Source organism: Phyllostomus discolor, chromosome 12, assembly GCF_004126475.2.
Source record: "Phyllostomus discolor isolate MPI-MPIP mPhyDis1 chromosome 12, mPhyDis1.pri.v3, whole genome shotgun sequence".
Taxonomy (NCBI): Eukaryota; Metazoa; Chordata; class Mammalia; order Chiroptera; family Phyllostomidae; genus Phyllostomus; species Phyllostomus discolor.
The window spans coordinates 54,344,779-54,364,026 of record NC_040914.2 but is presented as its reverse complement, the minus strand read 5'-3'; the positions used below and the strand labels follow the sequence as shown (position 1 = coordinate 54,364,026).

At 36.8% G+C, this 19,248-nt stretch overlaps 1 protein-coding gene and 1 long non-coding RNA gene across 9 annotated transcripts in view; one reads left to right on the top strand and one right to left on the bottom strand.

The window, feature by feature from the left end:
- The window catches only part of CNOT1 (CCR4-NOT transcription complex subunit 1), a 72,751-nt gene that overhangs the window by 16,973 nt on the left and 36,530 nt on the right, over nt 1-19,248 (top strand). For all 8 annotated transcript variants that reach the window (XM_028502141.2, XM_028502133.2, XM_028502138.2 and 5 more), the window contains exons 2-13: nt 359-634; nt 7,318-7,425; nt 9,428-9,526; nt 9,881-9,949; nt 10,050-10,104; nt 10,531-10,734; nt 11,836-12,004; nt 13,940-14,066; nt 14,226-14,336; nt 15,842-16,012; nt 16,430-16,557; nt 17,606-17,846. In XM_028502141.2, the coding sequence (XP_028357942.1) occupies nt 533-634; nt 7,318-7,425; nt 9,428-9,526; nt 9,881-9,949; nt 10,050-10,104; nt 10,531-10,734; nt 11,836-12,004; nt 13,940-14,066; nt 14,226-14,336; nt 15,842-16,012; nt 16,430-16,557; nt 17,606-17,846 (1,584 nt within the window). In that variant the 5' untranslated portion in view covers nt 359-532. The remainder of the gene's footprint in view (nt 1-358; nt 635-7,317; nt 7,426-9,427; nt 9,527-9,880; nt 9,950-10,049; nt 10,105-10,530; nt 10,735-11,835; nt 12,005-13,939; nt 14,067-14,225; nt 14,337-15,841; nt 16,013-16,429; nt 16,558-17,605; nt 17,847-19,248) is intronic.
- LOC118497487 lies at nt 7,695-15,694 on the bottom strand. The gene is made up of 3 exons (XR_004900010.1): nt 15,683-15,694; nt 15,558-15,559; nt 7,695-8,207 (listed from the first exon to the last, which is right to left on the bottom strand). It is a non-coding gene; the product is annotated as an uncharacterized LOC118497487 (long non-coding RNA).

Below are 19,248 nucleotides of genomic sequence, written 5' to 3'. Positions count from 1 at the left end.
TATCGGATTCCTAAGTAGTACCTGGGAATAAAGTGAATAAATCTTGTAACTAGGTTGTAGATAGTGTGGAAATAGGGATTGAAAATGTCAGATGAGTGTTTCTTTCCACAAACTCTCATTTTAAGTACTTTCCTGCTCCTTATAAGAGGGTATAGTATAAATCATCATTTTGAAATAAGTAAATAGAATTACCAAATAATATAGACTGAGTGGTTGAGATATCCTAATTCTTTCTCTTTTTTCAAGTCTTTACTGGTATTATAGGTACTAAGATGGAGAAATGAAGGTTATTTAACCATTTTTTTCCCTAATAAAAATTTAACTAATTTAAACATCTTAATTTTTTTAAAAAAAACAGGTGCCATGTTTCAGATCATAGCAAGACCCTTGGTGAAGAAGAACTGAAGACACTGTACAGACACCAGATATAGGCTAATTACAGAGAAAGCATTAACCTGCCTCTGAGGTGACTAAAGGGGAATAATGGTGATTTTGCGCCGGGCTCGGCCGCCTGCTTCCGCCCCAACCAGCAATGAATCTTGACTCGCTCTCGCTGGCCTTGTCTCAAATCAGCTACCTGGTGGACAATTTAACCAAGAAAAACTACCGAGCCAGCCAGCAGGAAATACAGCATGTAAGTAAACAAATAGTACTGTTAAAGGAGTGAGTATGTAGTAGAAAGAAAGTTGGGAATTTATATGGGTGTGTTACATGACAAATATCTTAACTTTTGCCCATTATTTCAGGTGTTTTCAGCTTAATATATAATCTCCTCCCAGTTTTGTACAGAATTCGAGTCTCATTTCTTTCTACTAAAAATGAGATAAATCTCACAAACTATAAAACTCAGCTTTGTAAAATGGAAAATGTATTTTCTAGTACATCCACATCTAACTCCATCTAGCCATCATCATCTAACTCTAATTTTTCATCACTCTGAAAAGAATGATCTCAATCCATTAGCAGTTGTTCTTTTTTTTCTCCTCTTCACTCTAGCCCCTGGCAGCCACTAATCTACTTTCCACTCGTGGGGATTTGGACATTTTTTATAAGTGGAATAATTCTATATGTGGACTCCTGTGTCTATATTCTTTCATTTAGCTTGCTTTTAAGCATCATATTGAGTATGTGTCAGTACTTACTACTTTAGACCATTGTGTGGGTATTCCACACTTTATTTATCCATTAGTTAGATGTTAAGTTTGTTCTACTTTTTTTGGCTGTTGTAAATAGCATGGCTATCCACATTTGTTGATAAGATTTTGGATGGATGTTTATTTTTCAGTTTGGGGGAATAAACCAAAGAAGGGAATTGCTGGCACATATGGTAACTTTATGGAGAGTTATCAGATTGTTTTCCAGAGTGCTGCATCACTTTTTATACCCACTAGCAGTGTATGAGGGTTCCAGTTTTTCCTTATCACTAATACTCATGTCTTCTTGTTTTAGCCATTCTGTTTAATGTGAACTGGTTGGTATATCATTGTAGTTTTGATTTATAGTTAATAATGTTGAGCATCTTTTCAGGTATTTATTTGTGTATATTTGGGGGAAATTTTCATTCAAATCTTTGTGGCCTCCCCTCCAACCTTTTATAATTGTACTCAAGTGTAGTTTTGGCTATACTTACAGAGCATTGTATTCAACCTTTATGAAAGTTAAATAGTGGCCCTGGCTGGTGTAGCTCTGTGGATTGAGCGTGGGCTGTGAACCAAAGGGTCACCAGTTTGATTCCCAGTCAGGACACATGCCTGGGTTGTGGGCCAGGTACCCAGTAGGGTGCGTGTGTGAAGCAACCACACGTTGACATTTTTCTACCTCTCTCTTTCCCTTCCCCTTTAAAAACATTTTAAAAAGTAAGTTAAATAGTGTATTATACCTTAGTTTTAGTGATTGTATACCCCCTTCCCATTTTTAAGTCAAATGGAGTATCACAGTTAGAATTGTATATATTGTTAAATTATTATAACTTATTAGTTCCATGACCCTCAGTAAAATCTCTGAACCTTATTTTCCTCATCTGCAAAATGAGAATAAAATCATTTGCGTGGCATCTTGTTAGAATTAAATGAAATTAAGTAGGAAACCTAACAGTTCTTGTCACAAGCATTAAAAATATTTGTTTCTCTTCCCTTTACATTATAAGTTATAGTTGCTATAAAAGTAAGTATGCAAGTACAAACTTATAAATGAAATGGGTGTCTAATTGAACCAAATCCAAGAATTGAGAGGGCTTGTAGGGAACTTTTTTCTCTTGTTTATTTGGGGGATGTGGGTGTAGGACTTCTGGTTGTGGTTTAATTTTATTTATTATATTTTTAAATATTTTATTTATTCATCTTCAGAGAGAGGAAGGGAGGGAGAAAGAGGGAGTGAAAAAACAATGTGTGGTTGCCTCTCCCTTACCTTCTACTGGGGGCCTGCCCCACAACCCAGGCATGTGGCCTAGGCTGGGAATTGAACTTTAATCGAATTTTTTTTTAATTCTTAAAATTATCTAGTCCCTATTTGATTTCTTTCTTTAAGTGAGGTACTGTTTCTCTCATATGTTGAAATATCAGTAGGTGTGTGTATGCCTATGGAGTTTTATTGCATTTGATGCTGCTTTCATGAATTGTAGTGCTTTAAGTTCTTTTTTTTTTTCTGTTAACTGAGAAATAAAAGGCCAGAAGCATTTATTTGAGATTTTTTTTAAAACAAAAAGCTATTCAGAAAGTATTGATTCAGTCAGAAACCTAAATAATGTTCTGATTGGGAGACAAAAGCAGAGGGGGTATTTATGAGAAAGAGAACAGGATCAGTTATATCATTAGAAGGGAGGCATTTCGCCCCGGCTGGCATAGCTCAGTGGGTTGAGCGCGTGCTTCAAACCAAAGTGTCACAGGTTCAATTCCCAGTCAGGGTACATGCATGGGTTGCAGGGTACATGCAATGTGCAACCGCACATTGATGTTTCTCTATCTCCCTCCCTTCCCTCTCTAAAAATAAATAAATAAATAAATAAATAAATAATATTTTTTAAAAAAGGGAGGCATTTTTATTGGTGCAGATAAGCTAGCTAACTTTACCTGCCTAGACCTATTCCTAACCTTAATATCCTGTGCATTTTCCTTTAATGGGAGTTTTTTAACCTCATGTTTATGTTGTAGTATTGATTATTTTGTATCAGCCTTTCCTGTGCTGTGGCATACCTTTTAATCTTCAGATTTAAATAGTTCAGGGGTATTTTTGTTATTTTCTTTTAATACTTTTCATCTTTTATGGATTTTGGTATATTGCTTATTAGGTGATATCTTTTCTGTAAGATTTTTGCCTTATGTTTCTTTCCTTAGTGTACTGCAAGTTTGCTTTCATTTCCTTCTGTTATCTTGTCTTTGAACCAGTGTTACATGTTTTTGAGGACTTTCCCCTTAAAAAAAAAGTTCTGTAATAACTGTGAGGGCATGGAATACTATTTGTCTGAACGCTTCTGCTTGTTTATTTGGGTAAGTCCTTTGAAATGTGTGTTCTGTACCAGTCTTGTCTGTTTCTTTGTTCTGTTTTAGTTTCTTCAGATAGGTTCCATTTTGAGTGTTAGGATTTTTGCTTGTCTTTAAATCGACCCAGTTATTTACTCACATATAAACTGTCTTGAGGGTGGGGGAGTGTGTTAAGTTAGTCTGCCATTTCTGTTTTCATATTTAGTAATGGGTGCCTCCTCCTATTCTTTTTCTCCAGCATTTTCCTTTGGCTAGCTGATTTGCCCACAGACATTAAAAGTTACATCTCTCTCTCTCTCTTTTTTAAATTTTTGTTGGTCAGTTACAGTCTGCATTTTCTCCCCACTCCTCCTCTCCACCCCAGTAAAAGTTGCACCTTAAACCTGGTTGTTACCTCAGCTCTATCTCTTTGTTTTTCTGCAATTTCTGTATGTTGATCTGGGTCTCTAAATGGACAATCTGTTTTTTATGGTTTATCTGTGCCCCAGACTCATCATTTGATCAAAACATAATTATATATTTTGGGACATTTATCAGTCCTGAACATTTTTATTTCTGGATTTATCAGCCCCAGATGGAAATCTACATTTGGCTTGTCATGTGAGGTGGTAAGAATGAACTATCTATCATATCATTGGGACCACGTCTTAAAATAGAAATTCTTGTTGAAAATGGAATTAAAAGAATTATTGGAGAGGTTAGAATAGCAAAAAATGTACTTAGTTCTACATCTTTTACTTAAGAATTTGAAATGTTTTTCATTAAATCAATGCTTCATGTGTAGGAAGTAACCCTTTGTATTTGTTGGAAAGATTTGTTTTCATGTTCTTTTCAGTATATTAAACTGTTTCAAATATATGCGGTATTGTTTATAAAGTATCCCAAAGTACTCATCCACATAATACAGTGAAAACCTGGAATGCATATTTAAAGTGTTCCAACGTATTTAACAAGCTTAAGAAATATAAAGATGCTTTATTATTTGTATGGTATATTATTTTATTGGTCTTCCCTGCCTAGTGGGTGGAACGGTATGAATTTTAAGTAACAATGTCTAGGGCTTAATCTTATGGGATTAATAAAATCTTGTTTCATCATCTTTGCAACCCAAGATCATGTTTTTATAATACTACTTTAGTTTTAGAAGAAAACACAGTTGCTCTTAGTGAGGGACAGCATGATATCACAGAAGGAATATTCCATTCACCTAGTAGCCATAAAGCTTATCTTGAGATCCTGTCACTAGCCAGCAAAGTTGTTTGTGGCATTTCTCTTTAGTCATTGCAACCTTGACTGTTTTTTTCCTTTAAGATTTTATTTGTTTATTTTTAGAAAGGGGAAGGGAGGGAGAAAGAGAGAGAGAAACATCGACTAGTTGCCTCTCACATTCCCCCAGCCAGGGACCTGGCCCGCAACCCAGGCTTGTCCCCTGACCAGGAATCAAACCAGCCACATTTCGGTCCATAGGTGACACTCAGTACACTGAGCCACACCAGCCAGGGCACAACCTTGTCATCAAAACAAAACAAAATAACTTATGTATAACAGCCTGGTATTGTTTGTCTATATATGAGGGTTGTGAAGATTGAAGAGCTGTAGAAGCAATTATAAAATGTTATCAAAATAAATGTGAGGATAGAAAGGGATATTTGTAAAATTTTGCTGATTCTAGTTAAAACAGTAACTTCAGTGTTTTTTTGACTATGGGCAGACTAATGGAATGTCTCTTTCATTTTTTTTTTTAATAAGTCAGCATGTTCATTAACTATGATCAGTTAATTTCCTTTGGCATTCTCAAATATAGTTCTTTTTTAAAGCATTTTATATTCTTTTAAAAAAGATTATAATTTTTTATTTCATTATTATTTAAAATCTTCATTGTATTTTTATTGCCATTTAGTCCTGTTATACTACTGTGCCCCCAGTAGTCAAGATTTTATTTTTTAGAGAGAGAGGAAGGGAAGGAAAAAGATGGAGAGACACATGGATTGGCTGCCTCTTGAAACCCCCCACTGGGGACCAAACCCACAACCCAGGCATGTGCCCCCTGACTGGCAACCTCTCACCTTGCAGGACAGTGCCCAACCAACGAAGCCATACCAGGCAGGGCTCAAATGCTATTTTTTCAGCTCTCTCTGGTTGGTCTTTACTTGAAGTCTCAGCTTACGTATTACGTCTTTAGGGAAGGTCTCTTCTGAGGTAACACCCACCCCTCTCCCATCAAAGTTACATATCCCTGTTTTATTTTTTTCATACAACAGTTAAACGTTATCAGAAATTCTTTGCCTGTACTTTTCCTCCCCTCATGAAAATGTACTTCATGAAAGCTATGAAACCAACTGGTCTCCTCTACTGCTGTATTTGCTTGTGTCTTGAATGGTATATAGCTTGTATTTGACAAATATTTGTTAAGCTAAATGATTTTGCTCTTTTGAAGGTGAGGTCTGTTTGGTTGGAGCATAGGTAACTTTTTAATTAATTGGATTTGGCTGTTTAAGGTAATGTCTCAGCTTTCCAGGGGATAGGCAAAAAAAAAGAAATCTCAATAGAACTGAAGCAATGATAAGAACTCACAAAACCAACAAACACATTGTAATGTAACTAGGTTAACAATAATCTTTAGAGTTGCAGAGATTCTTATTATCTGATGATGTGGATTTTAACTTTAAGATGTCTGTGGGAAAATGTAGACATTGGTTTTACTTGATTCTCATCACATTTTCTGGATGAGGGAAAACTGAAACAAGTTAACTCAGTGAGCCATCACATAATTACCATGGTACAGAGGAAGAGAATAGGCGTTGGAGTTGGACTGAGAATCCGGATTTCTCAAATCATAAATTGAATTTTAGAGTCATGGTGTCTGATTTAAGTGTCTGCTTCTTCACCTATAAAATGGGAATAATTTTCATCAGGGTTATTGAAGAATAAACCACTGGAGGCTCAGTACCAGTTTAGCCCAAAGTAGGTAGATAAATATTATTTATCGTTTATTAATGTAGCATTTAATAAACAGTGATTACTCTGCACATATGGTGCGCTAAGCCCTTGTCTAGACTAGATGTGAAGCAAACACAGCTGCACAACTCCCTGTTTTCATGAAACTTAAAAGTCTAGCGAAGAACATAGAAAATAAACATATAATGAGGTGGTGGTAAGTACAATTGAGAAAGGGGAAAGCAGGGTTAAGGGGTCTTGTTGCTGTTTTAGAGAGGGTAATTATGAAGACCTCACTGATGAGGTGACTTTAGAGAGAAACCTAAAGGAGCTGAGAGAACAAGTTCTGTAGCTAACTGGAGCTTTTCAGTTAGAGGGAATAGCAAGTACAAACATTGGTAAATTGAGGAAGAGCAAGAAACTAGTGGAGTGCAGGAGCAGCAGCTAAAATATGAAGATAGACTAATTGCTTTAGGACCTTGCCTTGTAGACTTTTGTAAAGAGTGACAGCTGTGTTAGAGAGATTTCAGGTTACTTTTTAGTAAAAATAATGCATAGAAAAAGTGATGCTCTTGTTGAGTTCAGTTATAAAATTGTTGCCTTAAAACTTCAAAAGTATTCTTACATGTCATTTATGCTTGGTGTTTTCATTGTAGATGCTGACCAAAGCTGTTATAAGGGCTACTTACTGGTGCTTTTTCTTCTGTGCTTCTTGCCAGTGACTGTAGGAAACATTTTCGAAATGTCATAAAATATTTGTACCTCCATCTCATTAATTCCTGCAACTCTTATTCCAAAATGAACCATTAAAGAAACGGGATTTTGCCCTAGAGATTGATTTGTCTTGCTTTTTTTTTTAATTCCCTTAATGTTGAGTACAAACTCTTTTTCATATTTTTAGATTGTGAATCGGCACGGTCCTGAGGCAGACAGGCATTTATTACGCTGCCTATTTTCGCATGTGGATTTCAGTGGCGATGGTAAAAGCAGTGGCAAAGATTTTCATCAGGTATTTGGGGCTTACTGGGTTTGTTGACTTAGATCCAATGAATTGCATTTTGGGTGTAAGTGTATGTAGAGAACAGCATTTAGAAAGAGCATCCAGAAATAATCTTAACTGAGTGGCTGAAAGATGGTGGATCTCCTCTCTTTTTGGCCTTCCTTCCTCCTGCTGGGCTGCAGACCATTACAGCTACCTAGTTCAGAGTTAGAGAGCTGGTGATCAGTCCTGCCTAAAGGAAGGAGGAATGTGGAGAAGTGCTGCTTGACAAGTAAGTGAGGCAGAGGGAAATCTCTTATTCTAGATTGAGTTTCTTTGGCTTGATTCTCAATCTGGAAACAATTTATCATATTGTTCCTTATAGTATTTTGTCAGTGGACTCTATTCTGAAGAGGTTTGGTTTGGTTTAGCACTTCTTGCTAATATGTTGGGTTGGCCAAAAAGTAAAAATAAAAGTCACGTTTTTTATTTCCACAAGTAACTGGTATTTACCATTTTGTCCACTACGTTCTGCCATCTTTCAGGCAATTTCATAATTCCATCTTCCCAAAACTTTTTATCTTTTTGAGCAAAGAACTGTTCCAGGAGCCATTTGTAGTCTTCCAGGGAGTTGAAATTTTATCCATTAAAATAACTTTGTAAAGAGTGAAATAAATGGAAATTCGAGGTGTTAATGCCTGATGAATATAGTGGACAAAACAGAACTTCCCAACCAAACTGTAACAGTTTTTGCTTGGTCATCAAAGAAATACGTGGTCTTGTGTTATCCTGATGGAAGATTATGTGTTTTTCTATTGACTAAATCTAGATACATTTTGTTGAGTGCTGCTTTCAGTTGGTCTAATTAGAAGCAGTACTTGTTGGAATTAATCATTTGGTTTTTCCGGAAGGAGTTCATTATCTGTGACTCCATTCCACTCCCACCATTCACAGCATCACTGTGTTCAGATGAAGACTGGCCTTTGGTATGGTTAGCGATAGTTTGTTTTGCTTGCCCCGTGGTCTCTTTCATTCTACATTACTGTAAAGTATCAACTTTTTATCACCTATCACAATTTGATTTTAAAAATTGAATGATTTAGCTTTTTTTTTTTTTAAGAGAGGGGGAAGGAAGAAAGAGAGGAGAGAAACATCCATTGGTTACCTCTCTCACACCCCCCAACCAGGGACCTGTCCTGCAACCCAGGCTTGTGTCCTGACTGGGAACTGAACTGGTGACCTTTCAATTCACAGGCCATCGCTCAATCCACTGAGCCACACCAGCCAGGGCTTGTTATGTTTAAGTAGAGAATCACATGAGGAAATATGGCCAAGGAGATTTTTTTTTCGTGGAACCCAAACATCAAAGTAATTAACACAACCAAGATGGTGCAAATGATTGTCAGCTCTTGATTTGGATATTTTGAGTATGTTGGCTATCTCCCAAGTGGTATAATATAACCTTGATGGTTCTCAGTTAACATCTCAAATTGATCTCTGCCAAGTTCAACTGGCCTACTGACCAAAGAGCATCATCCAGCGAGAAATGTCCAGCAAGAAATTTGTCAAAATGTCAACAAAGAAACTTCATAAACTACTTTTGACACGCTCAGCCAGTCACAGCACCCTCTCCATACACTGCACAAATCTTTTTTTCCATATCAGTTGTGTTTTTACAGTTCTTGAAATAATAAAACACAATATGCTAAAAATATTGCTTATTTTTCTTCCATCTTCAGTATTAAAATGGCTGCACAAAAAATTTGATAATTTTTTTAATGCACACTGATGTGACTGCTGTCACAATACAATCTAACAAAAATTGTTTCAAATGAAGTTAAAAGACAACTAAGCACTACTAGAGCCATACCATTATTTTATGTAGTTTAAAGGGAGTTTTAGAGAGCTTTTCATAATGTAGAAACGGTATGTAATAATTGGATTATACACTTCAGTGTTTTGAGTACATCTGCTTCTGTTTGTGACATGATGGCTGTTAGTGCTAATTAAAATGTATTTTTTATTTTTAAAGACTCAGTTTCTGATTCAGGAGTGTGCGTCGCTGATTACAAAGCCAAATTTTATCTCCACATTGTCCTATGCCATTGATAATCCGTTGCACTATCAGAAGGTTGGTATTATTTTTATCTTTAGTTGTCCTAAGAATGTGATTCTTACTAGGCTTTCTACAAAGGCCATTACCCTTTTGATTTTAAAATTTTAAGTAGTTATGTTGGGGTTTTTATAGCTTTCTAACAAAATCAAGGCAGTGAGGTTAGTAATAAATAGAAGATCTTACTAACACGAGCTCATGTGAAAGCTTAAGCTTGTCAGTCCACAGTTCTAAGACGTGGTGTATTGTTTCTAGCAGCGCTACAGAATTATGTCACGCCATGTAGTTCCATAAGTGGGTGAACAGGTGCTTTCATAAACTTTTTTGAAAATTGTAAGTTCTTGTTTTATAATAAAGTTTGGTTTGTTTCAGAGTTTAAAGCCTGCACCCCACTTATTTGCCCAGCTGAGTAAAGTTCTCAAGTTAAGCAAAGTACAAGAGGTAAGTAATTTAAGGAAAAAGATGTAGGCAAAATTAAAATTAAAAACAGCTATTTAAAAACAGCTATTTGACTCTGATCAATATAACCCTTCTTGTTCAGGTAATTTTTGGCCTTGCCCTCTTGAATTCTTCCAGCTCAGATCTCAGAGGTTTTGGTAAGTTCCTGTTTGCCTACATATCCTATAGTAAAGTTCATGGGTTTTTGAATCTTGATGCTTTATACTTATAGATCTAGAGACTAAAAATAATCTAATACTTGGGGGGGTCTCATGTATATATGGCAAAAACTCATAATATTTAGCCTCATAATCACCTTTATGTGCACATGGTGGTGTAACAGATTAGGGAATTTCTTCATCTTACAAAACAGACATTATACCCCATGGAACAGCTCTTTATTTCCCTCTCCTCCCAGTCCCTGGCAACTGCTGTCTCATTTATACCTCCCTACTAGTTTTTTGAAAACATTAGAGGGTGAAAGGTGAGTTGGTCAATGACAGTGATGTATTTTGATGGTATGTGACTTTTTCCCTATTGTAGTGCAAAAATAACTTGTGATTTTTGTTTTACCCGACTTCTAGCTGCCCAGTTTATCAAACAGAAGCTCCCAGATCTTCTGCGTTCTTACATTGACGCAGACGTCAGTGGAAATCAAGAAGGTGGCTTCCAAGATATAGCAATAGAGGTCCTACACCTCCTCCTCTCCCATCTCCTCTTTGGGCAGAAGGGAGCCTTTGGAGTTGGACAGGAGCAGATAGACGCTTTTCTTAAGACACTGCGCAGAGGTAAAGAAGTGTCTGTGGCTTACAAAAGTTGATTTCTTTGGATGGACTCAAACATGACAGGTTCAGAATGTAAGGGAAGACAGTGAATTTACCTTTCAGTTCTCAAGGTGGTAATCTTTTGAGGAAGCGAGTATTTTATCATTTAAAATATGAAGTGATGAAAACCTTATGGTTAAAGGTGTAAAATGACTAACTTTAACAGTAATCTTGTTATATTAGTGCAGTCTGAGTTTTAAGAAGTGGCATAATTCCATGTAATCTTTATTCTCCTTTGGGGAGACAAGCTATATTACTGTGATGTACTCTTTTTACTTTTAAAAAATTAGTCACTTAAAAAATATTTTTTAGACAGAGGAGAAGGGGGGTGGGGAGAAACATTGATGTGTGCGAGGTATATTGCATTGGTTGTCTCTTGCACTCTGACAACTGGAGACCTGGCCTGCAACCCTCACATGTGCCCTGACTGGGAATTGAACTGGTGACCTTTTGGTTCGCAGGCTGGAACTCAGTGCACTGAGCCATGCCAGCCAGGGCTAAAAATTTAGTTATTTTTGATATATTCACTTTAACTCCTTGGCTACTGGTATTGTTAGGTTAAGATAGCTCCTGATTCTATTGTTGCCATCTTTTCTTCCTCTGATCCTTCTTTTAGAGGGATACAGATTCTTTTTAAGGCAAATCATTGACAGTGGACCAACTTGTAGTATTTCAACTGTTATTTTTGTTCATATAGTGCAATTTCAAAGTTTTCCACTTCGTTTAAATAAATTCTGATATTTGAATTGTATCTGATGCCCTCCTTGTATTGGGATTGATAGCCATATTGTGAAAATTTTAAGTAATGTTTTGGGTGTGAATTTGGATTCTACGATACAAAATTGAAAATACACGGATGAGCAATTCCTGTGCTATGAAAATAGTCACATTTTGGAATTGATGCTGAAGTCATAACTTAGGCTAATGGGATGTTATAACGGAATAACCTTTTGAATATGAACTTGTGGAAGATTCAGATGTGAAGGGCCTTTAGAGACAGTAAAAGAGGAAAGCTTGTTTTTAATCAGTGTAGCACCTGTAACTTACTTATTTTTCCTTCTTCAGATTTCCCCCAGGAACGCTGTCCTGTGGTGCTTGCACCACTTTTATACCCTGAAAAACGGGACATTCTAATGGACAGGATCCTGCCTGATTCTGGAGGGGTAGCTAAAACCATGATGGAGAGCTCTTTGGCTGATTTCATGCAAGAAGTAGGCTATGGCTTTTGTGCAAGGTTAGTACCAAAAAAAGTGATTATTCTTCTGTTAAGAACAATGTAGTTCTTTAAAGGAATTTCTTAAGATTCCTTACTGTGTTACCATCTTTACCTCTCAAGAATTTACTTCTAAATTTAATCTACTAGTTTTGGTGGCAGCAGTAGGTACCCTAGTGGCTAAATCTCTATCTCTGCTATGCCTCCCCCTCCCCATTCTCAAATATGGGCATCTGTAGTCCCTGGCTTAGTTGCCAGGATAGATACTGTTATCATTTGGAGGATATAGAGCACTGAGGCAAAGAGTTTCTCCTTCTGGCCCCACACGTCATTTCCTCACTGTACCTTCATCTGTGCCCTTCTTTTTCTGTCTTTAATACTGACTGTTGGACATTCTTCTCACCTGCCAGGGGCACCAAAGGAAGTTAGTAGAACTTAGGGCTGTGATATAGTAGGTTGATAATGTCTTTGTGAGAGCAATTACTATAAGGGCATTAATATGCTTTGCTTTGATTTTAGGTGTAATTTTTATAATGTTTTTAAAACTCATGTAAGCCACATTTCCACATATGTTTGCAAGTGTTTTTGCGGGGGAGGGATTGCGTGCCTGGCATAAAATTTTTGTTTAATTAAACTTCAGGATGCAAAGTAAAAAGCTCGCATGAATTTTCAAGGCTTTGTACATATCAGAATAATCAAATTTACCTTGAATATCAGTATTTTTAAGAGTAACTCAATCCAGACTAAAGATTGAGAAGAACAATTATATGTCTTTTTTAAAAATATATTTTATTGATTATGCTATTATAGTTGTCCCATTTTCCCTACTTTAATCCTCTCTGCCCTGCACCCCCCTCCCACCCCCATTTTCTCTCCCCTCTTAGTTCATGTCCATGTGTTGTACATATAAGTTCTTTGGCTTCTCCATTTCCATGCTATTCTTAACCTTCCTGTCTGTGTTTTGTTTTTATTTTTGTTTTTGTTTTTTAAGATTTTTTTTACTTATTTTTAGAGAGGGAGAAAGAGAGGGAGAGAAACATCAATGTGTGGCTGCTTCTTGTATGCCCCCAACTGGGGACCTGGCTCCCAGTCCAGGCATGAGCCCTGACTGGGAATCGAACCAGAGGCCTTTTGGTTCGTAGGTTGGCACTCAATCCACTGAGCCCCACCAGCCAGGGCTCCCTCTCTGTTTTGTACTGACCATTTGTGTTTCTTATTCCCTGTACCCTTTCCCTCATTCCGCCCATTCCCCCTCCCTGTTGATAACCTTCCATGTGACCTCCATTTCTGTGAATCTGTTCCCGCTCTAGTTAGTTGTTTGTTTAGTTTGTTTTTGTTTTTGTTTGAGATTCAGTTGTTGATAGTAGTGAGTTTGTCGTCATTGTACTGCTCATACTTTTGATCTTTTTTTTTTTTCTTTTCCTTTTTTTTTTTTTTTTTTTTTTTTTTTTTAAGATAAATCCCTTTAGCATTTCATATGATAAGGGCTTGGTGATGATGAACTCCTTTAACTTGACCTTATCTGAGAAGCACTTTATCTGCCCTTTCATTTTAAATGAAAGCTTTGCTGGATAGAGCAATCTTGGATATAGGTCCTTGCCTTTCATGACTTTGAATACTTCTCTCTAGCCTCTTTTTGCCTGCAAGGTTTCTACAAAGGAGTTGCCATAAGACTATCAGCTGATTTCTCAGTTATATGTGTCTTGACAGATTATTCTTATATTTTCTTTATTGACCTTTTAGACTTGTTCCATTCAGTTAACTGTTGGGTTTTGTTTTTTTTTAAGTTGGTAGTTTTTACATTCCTGGCTTTATAAAAGTCAAGAAATGAAGCTTTTTACTGTGTATTAGTGAAGCTAGCTAGGGATTTCACTCTAGGGCTCATTTTATGTTAGCATTTCTTAACCTTTGTATTGATGGTGGTAGTGTTTTTCTGAAGTTAAATTTCTGTTTCAGTATTGAAGAGTGTCGCAATATAATCATGCAGTTTGGTGTTCGGGAGGTTACAGCTGCCCAGGTTGCAAGGGTTTTGGGAATGATGGCTCGAACTCATTCAGGATTAACAGATGGAATTCCACTACAGGTAAGTGTAGGCATTAGCTATATTACAACACGAATGAAATATGTCCTTTCCCTCCCTCCCCCTTATTGTTAAAATTACAGAATGATTGTTTGGTCTACCAATCAGGAGCTGACCACATTAAGTAGTTGGGTTTATTTACTTTAAACTTTACTTCTACAGAGTATCTCTGCTCCTGGCAGTGGGATCTGGAGTGATGGGAAAGATAAAAGTGATGGAGCACAGGCACATACATGGAATGTAGAAGTCTTGATTGATGTTCTCAAAGAACTGGTGAGTACACATAATCCTGGTTTTAACACTCATGATGTTAGTATGATGTAGCCCACAGAAAGTAAATTTTAATGAATAAAATGCCCAGCTAAATGAGATCAGAAATGTTTTTTTAATTCCTGGCTTGCTAATTATGTACTGGAAATAATATAGCATCAAATTCCAGTTTTGTTCATTCAGAGTTGTTGCAGCACAGTTCTGAGTGGCACTGCTCGGGTGATCTGCTGGGTTGTAGGTGTGTGGCGTTTTTGGAGAGAACGGTTGGATAGAAAATAATGATTGAGGAATCATTGAGGAGAAAGGTAGTCTTCTGAATATTCTCTGAAAGGTATAATAAAAATCCTGCCAACCTTGCTGATCGTGGATAGAGAAAATAAAAATCACTTATTACTGTCACTTCTGGAATGTCCACAGGCTAGTAAGTTAATTGGTTCCCAGATAAACAAATAACTTCTTCTAAAATTTTGAAATATTTAACTGAATGAAGCATAAAATAAACTTTTATTTTTAGTTTAACCCATATGTAACATTGGTAAAATTTTGTTACAGAAAATCATGCTGCCCTATGATATGACCTTACTAACAACATTAATGGGGTTTTTCTTTAGGTATATTTTATTGATTATGCTATTACGGTTATCCCATTTTTTCCTTCCCTTTATCCCCCTTTAGCCCCCTTCCCTCCATCCTATCTCCCGCTTAGTTCATGTCCATGGGGCATATGTATTAATTCTCCATTTCCTATGCTGTTCTTAATCTCTTCCTATCTATTTTATACCTACCAATTATTTTGTTTTTAAGATTTTTATTTTTGAGAGGGAGGGAGAAAAACATTGATTGGTTGCATCTCATATGCCCCCAGCTGGGGACTTGGCCTGCAACCCAAGCATGTGCCCTGACAGGATTGAACCAGTGACCTTGTAGTTTGCAGGCTGGCCCTCAGTCCACTGAACCACACCAGCCAGAACTAAATATACTTCTTTTGATTACTTTGTGCAGAATGTTTGGTAAATTACTTTCTATAAATTTGTTTCCTTTGCTTTGTATTTCTTTTAAGGATTCTCATAGCCTTTTTGAATACCTTTTCATGGAACATTTTTTCAACCAAATTTTCAGTCATTTTGATATAAAGAATCTAGACTTTTCCTGATGCACATGTTGTTATAATTGATTTTTGCAACTTTGTTCCAAAGTAGCAGAATCTTGGTATAAAGAGGATACTGCTGAGTGAAGTTACTTATTTGCCATATTGGGATAGAGTGTTCACTGGACTAAGTAGGGGAGGAAAGAGTTCCTATTTGTATGTCATGACCTAGTGGGCCCAGTATTGTTGGAATATTAAAGACTTACCTAGCTCTCTCTGGAAGTGCCAGAAAGATTCAGATGATTTTGAGTTTGTAAGTAGAATATCTTGATTGAACTTCAGATTTAATTTTGCTTTTTAGATAAAGTATCAAAATATGTACACTTTTGTTCATTCAACTTCGAAATTTTTTCTTTTTTAGAACCCGAGTTTGAATTTTAAGGAAGTAACTTATGAACTTGACCATCCTGGATTTCAAATTCGTGACAGTAAAGGACTTCATAATGTGGTTTATGGCATTCAAAGGGGTCTGGGTATGGAAGTGTTCCCAGTAGACCTAATATATAGACCTTGGAAACATGCAGAAGGCCAGGTAAATGAACAGTGTTTAGCTATAGAAGGAACACAAATTAATGACTTGTATTTATATGGTGCCATCTATCCATTGGTTAAAATATTCTTTTAAAGTAGAGCATGTTTTACTTACATGGCTCAGAAAAGTAGAGCCTCATAAAATCTGAAGGAACATTATCAGCTTAGTCATTATTAGACTCAGTTGAAGTATAGCGGTCAAACTGTTTAATGATGTTTGTCTTCAAGGCCATCCTGTTCTTCACCTTTCATCTTTCTGAATTGATGGTGATTTAGAAAGAGCAAATAATTAAGATTTTAAAGAGAAATTGTCATTCTAATAACCATATGATTGAGCTTGGCCTAACAAAAATATTTCAGATTTTTATAGCATTCGCTGTTATTTATGGTGGTAATGACTTTTTTTTTCTTGTTCCAGCTCTCCTTCATTCAGCATTCCCTTATAAATCCAGAGATCTTCTGTTTTGCTGACTATCCCTGTCATACTGTTGCCACTGATATTCTGAAAGCACCACCAGAGGATGACAATCGAGAAATTGCCACATGGTAAGCACTCATCTTGCTTTTCTTGAAAGGGTCACTTCTACATTTGTGAAATAGAAAATGAGTAGTGAGCAACTACTTAGTTAAAAGGTTTAAGTGAAACGGTATTTTTAATTAACCTAGGTACCTTAAATTTTTATAGAGGGATGATGGTAAATAAAAATCTACTTTTAGTCCCCTATCACTAGATAGTTATATCTCTTCTCTTGTAAGGTGTACCATTAGATATTTTCCTGATACTATTAAATGTTGAACTATATATAAGGATCCCTTCTCTGTAGATTTCCTTTCAAGAGTAGCTCAGGACGGTCAACCCATCAAATTTAATACTTTCAGCAAAATTATCTAGTTTCTGTTGAGTTCTAATTCCAGGTTTTTGAGGGAGAATCTGACTCTGGCCTAGTAGGTTTCTCCTGGAATTAAAGTCATTTCTTTTTAGGGATATGAGAGACGGATGGGGAAAGGACTTTCATTAGTGCTGAGATACACACATGGCTGTAGGAAGGGAGCTTAGGCTGGGTTATTCCCCAGAGGTATCCACTTCATAATGTTTCTTTTTCTTTCTTTCTTTCCTTTTTTTTTTTTTTTTTAACCATACTCTCCTGGCACACTTTTCTGACATATAGTGGATTGTTGTTGTTACTTATATTTTGGCTGTGGGTGGTAGTTTTAGGACAGTTTAAAGCCCTTTAGGTATTCCCAGATCTTCTAAAACAAAGGATGGTAAACATTTCCTCTAAAGGATTAGTTAACAACTAGCTTTGTGAACAAATGGTGTTTTTGCAGCACAGTATAAGGAGTGTTCATTATGCAAATGATTAGTGGTGTCCCCTTTTCTTCGTCGCTATTCTCTGTGACTGCCTTTGAAATTAGTCTGATACCTTAGCATCATGTATTTCTGAGATGAACAGCAACAGTTTAAGCAGTTTTCCTATATTAAAAGATGACAACAACTTGGTTTTATCCTGATAGCTGGTATCACTTAATCAGAAAGTGAATTTTGTATACCTAGATTTTGGCTGATGGATTATTTTATTTCCATTCTTGTTAGGAAGAGCTTGGATTTGATTGAATCTCTACTGAGGCTTGCAGAGGTGGGACAATATGAGCAAGTCAAACAGCTCTTCAGCTTCCCGATCAAACACTGTCCGGACATGCTGGTATTGGCCTTACTGCAAATCAACACCTCCTGGCACACCTTGCGCCATGAACTCATCTCCACTCTGATGCCAATATTCCTCGGAAACCATCCTAACTCTGCTATTATTTTGCACTATGCATGGCATGGGCAGGTAAGACATGACCAATTCTTTGTTGGAGGATGTTCAGTGATAGAAGTTCCCAATCTTTGAATTGTGACAGTACAAATAAGCTTTGTGGAATTGTAAGTCTTCCCAACTGTCACAATTCCACAAAGCTTATTTTACCTTTTTTTGCATCATGTGGGTATTGAAGTATAAAAATTAAAAGAGCAGGGAGGTAAGGCAGCTTACAAAAATTAGGTATTATGAAAGCTCTATATTGCTATGTCTAAGTATCTTTTTGATAGGAGTAAGGGGCTTCATCATTTATCACAAAACCAGAAGGAAGGGATGGGAGAAAGAGGGAAATACTAGTGTGCAAGAGAAACATCTATCAGTTGCGTCTTGCACACCCCCAGCCAGGAACCTGGCTTGCAGTGCAGGCATGTGTTCTGACCAGGATTCGAACCACAACCTTTTAGTTTGTGGGATGATTCCCAGCCCACTGATCCATACCAATCAGGGCACTAATAGCCTACATTTTTAATGACAAATGCGGGTTTGAGAAAAAGCAGTCAGCCCTGCCTTGGTTACTTGGTTGGAGCATCATCATCTTACAGCTAAAGGTTGTGGGCTCAATTCCCAGTCAGGGCACATACCTAGGCTGCAGGTTCAATCCCTGGTGAGGGAATGTACGGTAAGCAGCCAATCAGTGTTTGTTAAATCTGTGTTGCTCCCTCCTTCTTTCCGTCCTTCTCTCTCTAGAATCAGTAAACATACCCTTGGGTGAGAATTTTAAAAAAATAAAAAGCAGTCATCTTTTCTTTACATCAAGTGCCTTTTGAGGCTCCTTTTTTTCTTTAGTCATTATTCTAGTGTATATTTCTTATTATATATAAGTGATTTAAAAAAATCAGATAATCTATTTCTAAATGAAAAATTTTAGTCTTTGTTCCATGCCATTCAGTCAGCTCTCCTCCATTTGCAGAAACTCGAATTACATGGTAGGGTTAGTAGTTTGTGGAATATTTAACATTTAACCAAAAGTTTGCAGCCCAGGCATTCATGTCTTTCTCACTACTACAGCTCTGGGGTAGAAGAGAAAGGATGAAAAGAGCTGCATCACCTCACTTTTCATTGAATACTTTTACACTTGGGCTTTGTCAACTCTAGGACTGTTAGAGCAATAGTAATTGCTTTGCTATTGCTTCTATGAAAAATGCCAAATTTCAGCTGTTTGTTTATATAATTTAGCTGCAAGCCTTTAGATCAGTCCTCAAAGCCAGGTTGTTTTCTGGTTGAAAAAAAAAATTGAATAATTATAAAAAGTAAACATTCTGCCCTGGCTGGTGTAGCTCAGTGGATTGAGCACGGGCCTACAAATCAAAAGGTTGTCAATTTGATTTCCCAGTTAGGGCACATGCCTGGGTTGCAGGCCAGGTCCCCGGTGGGG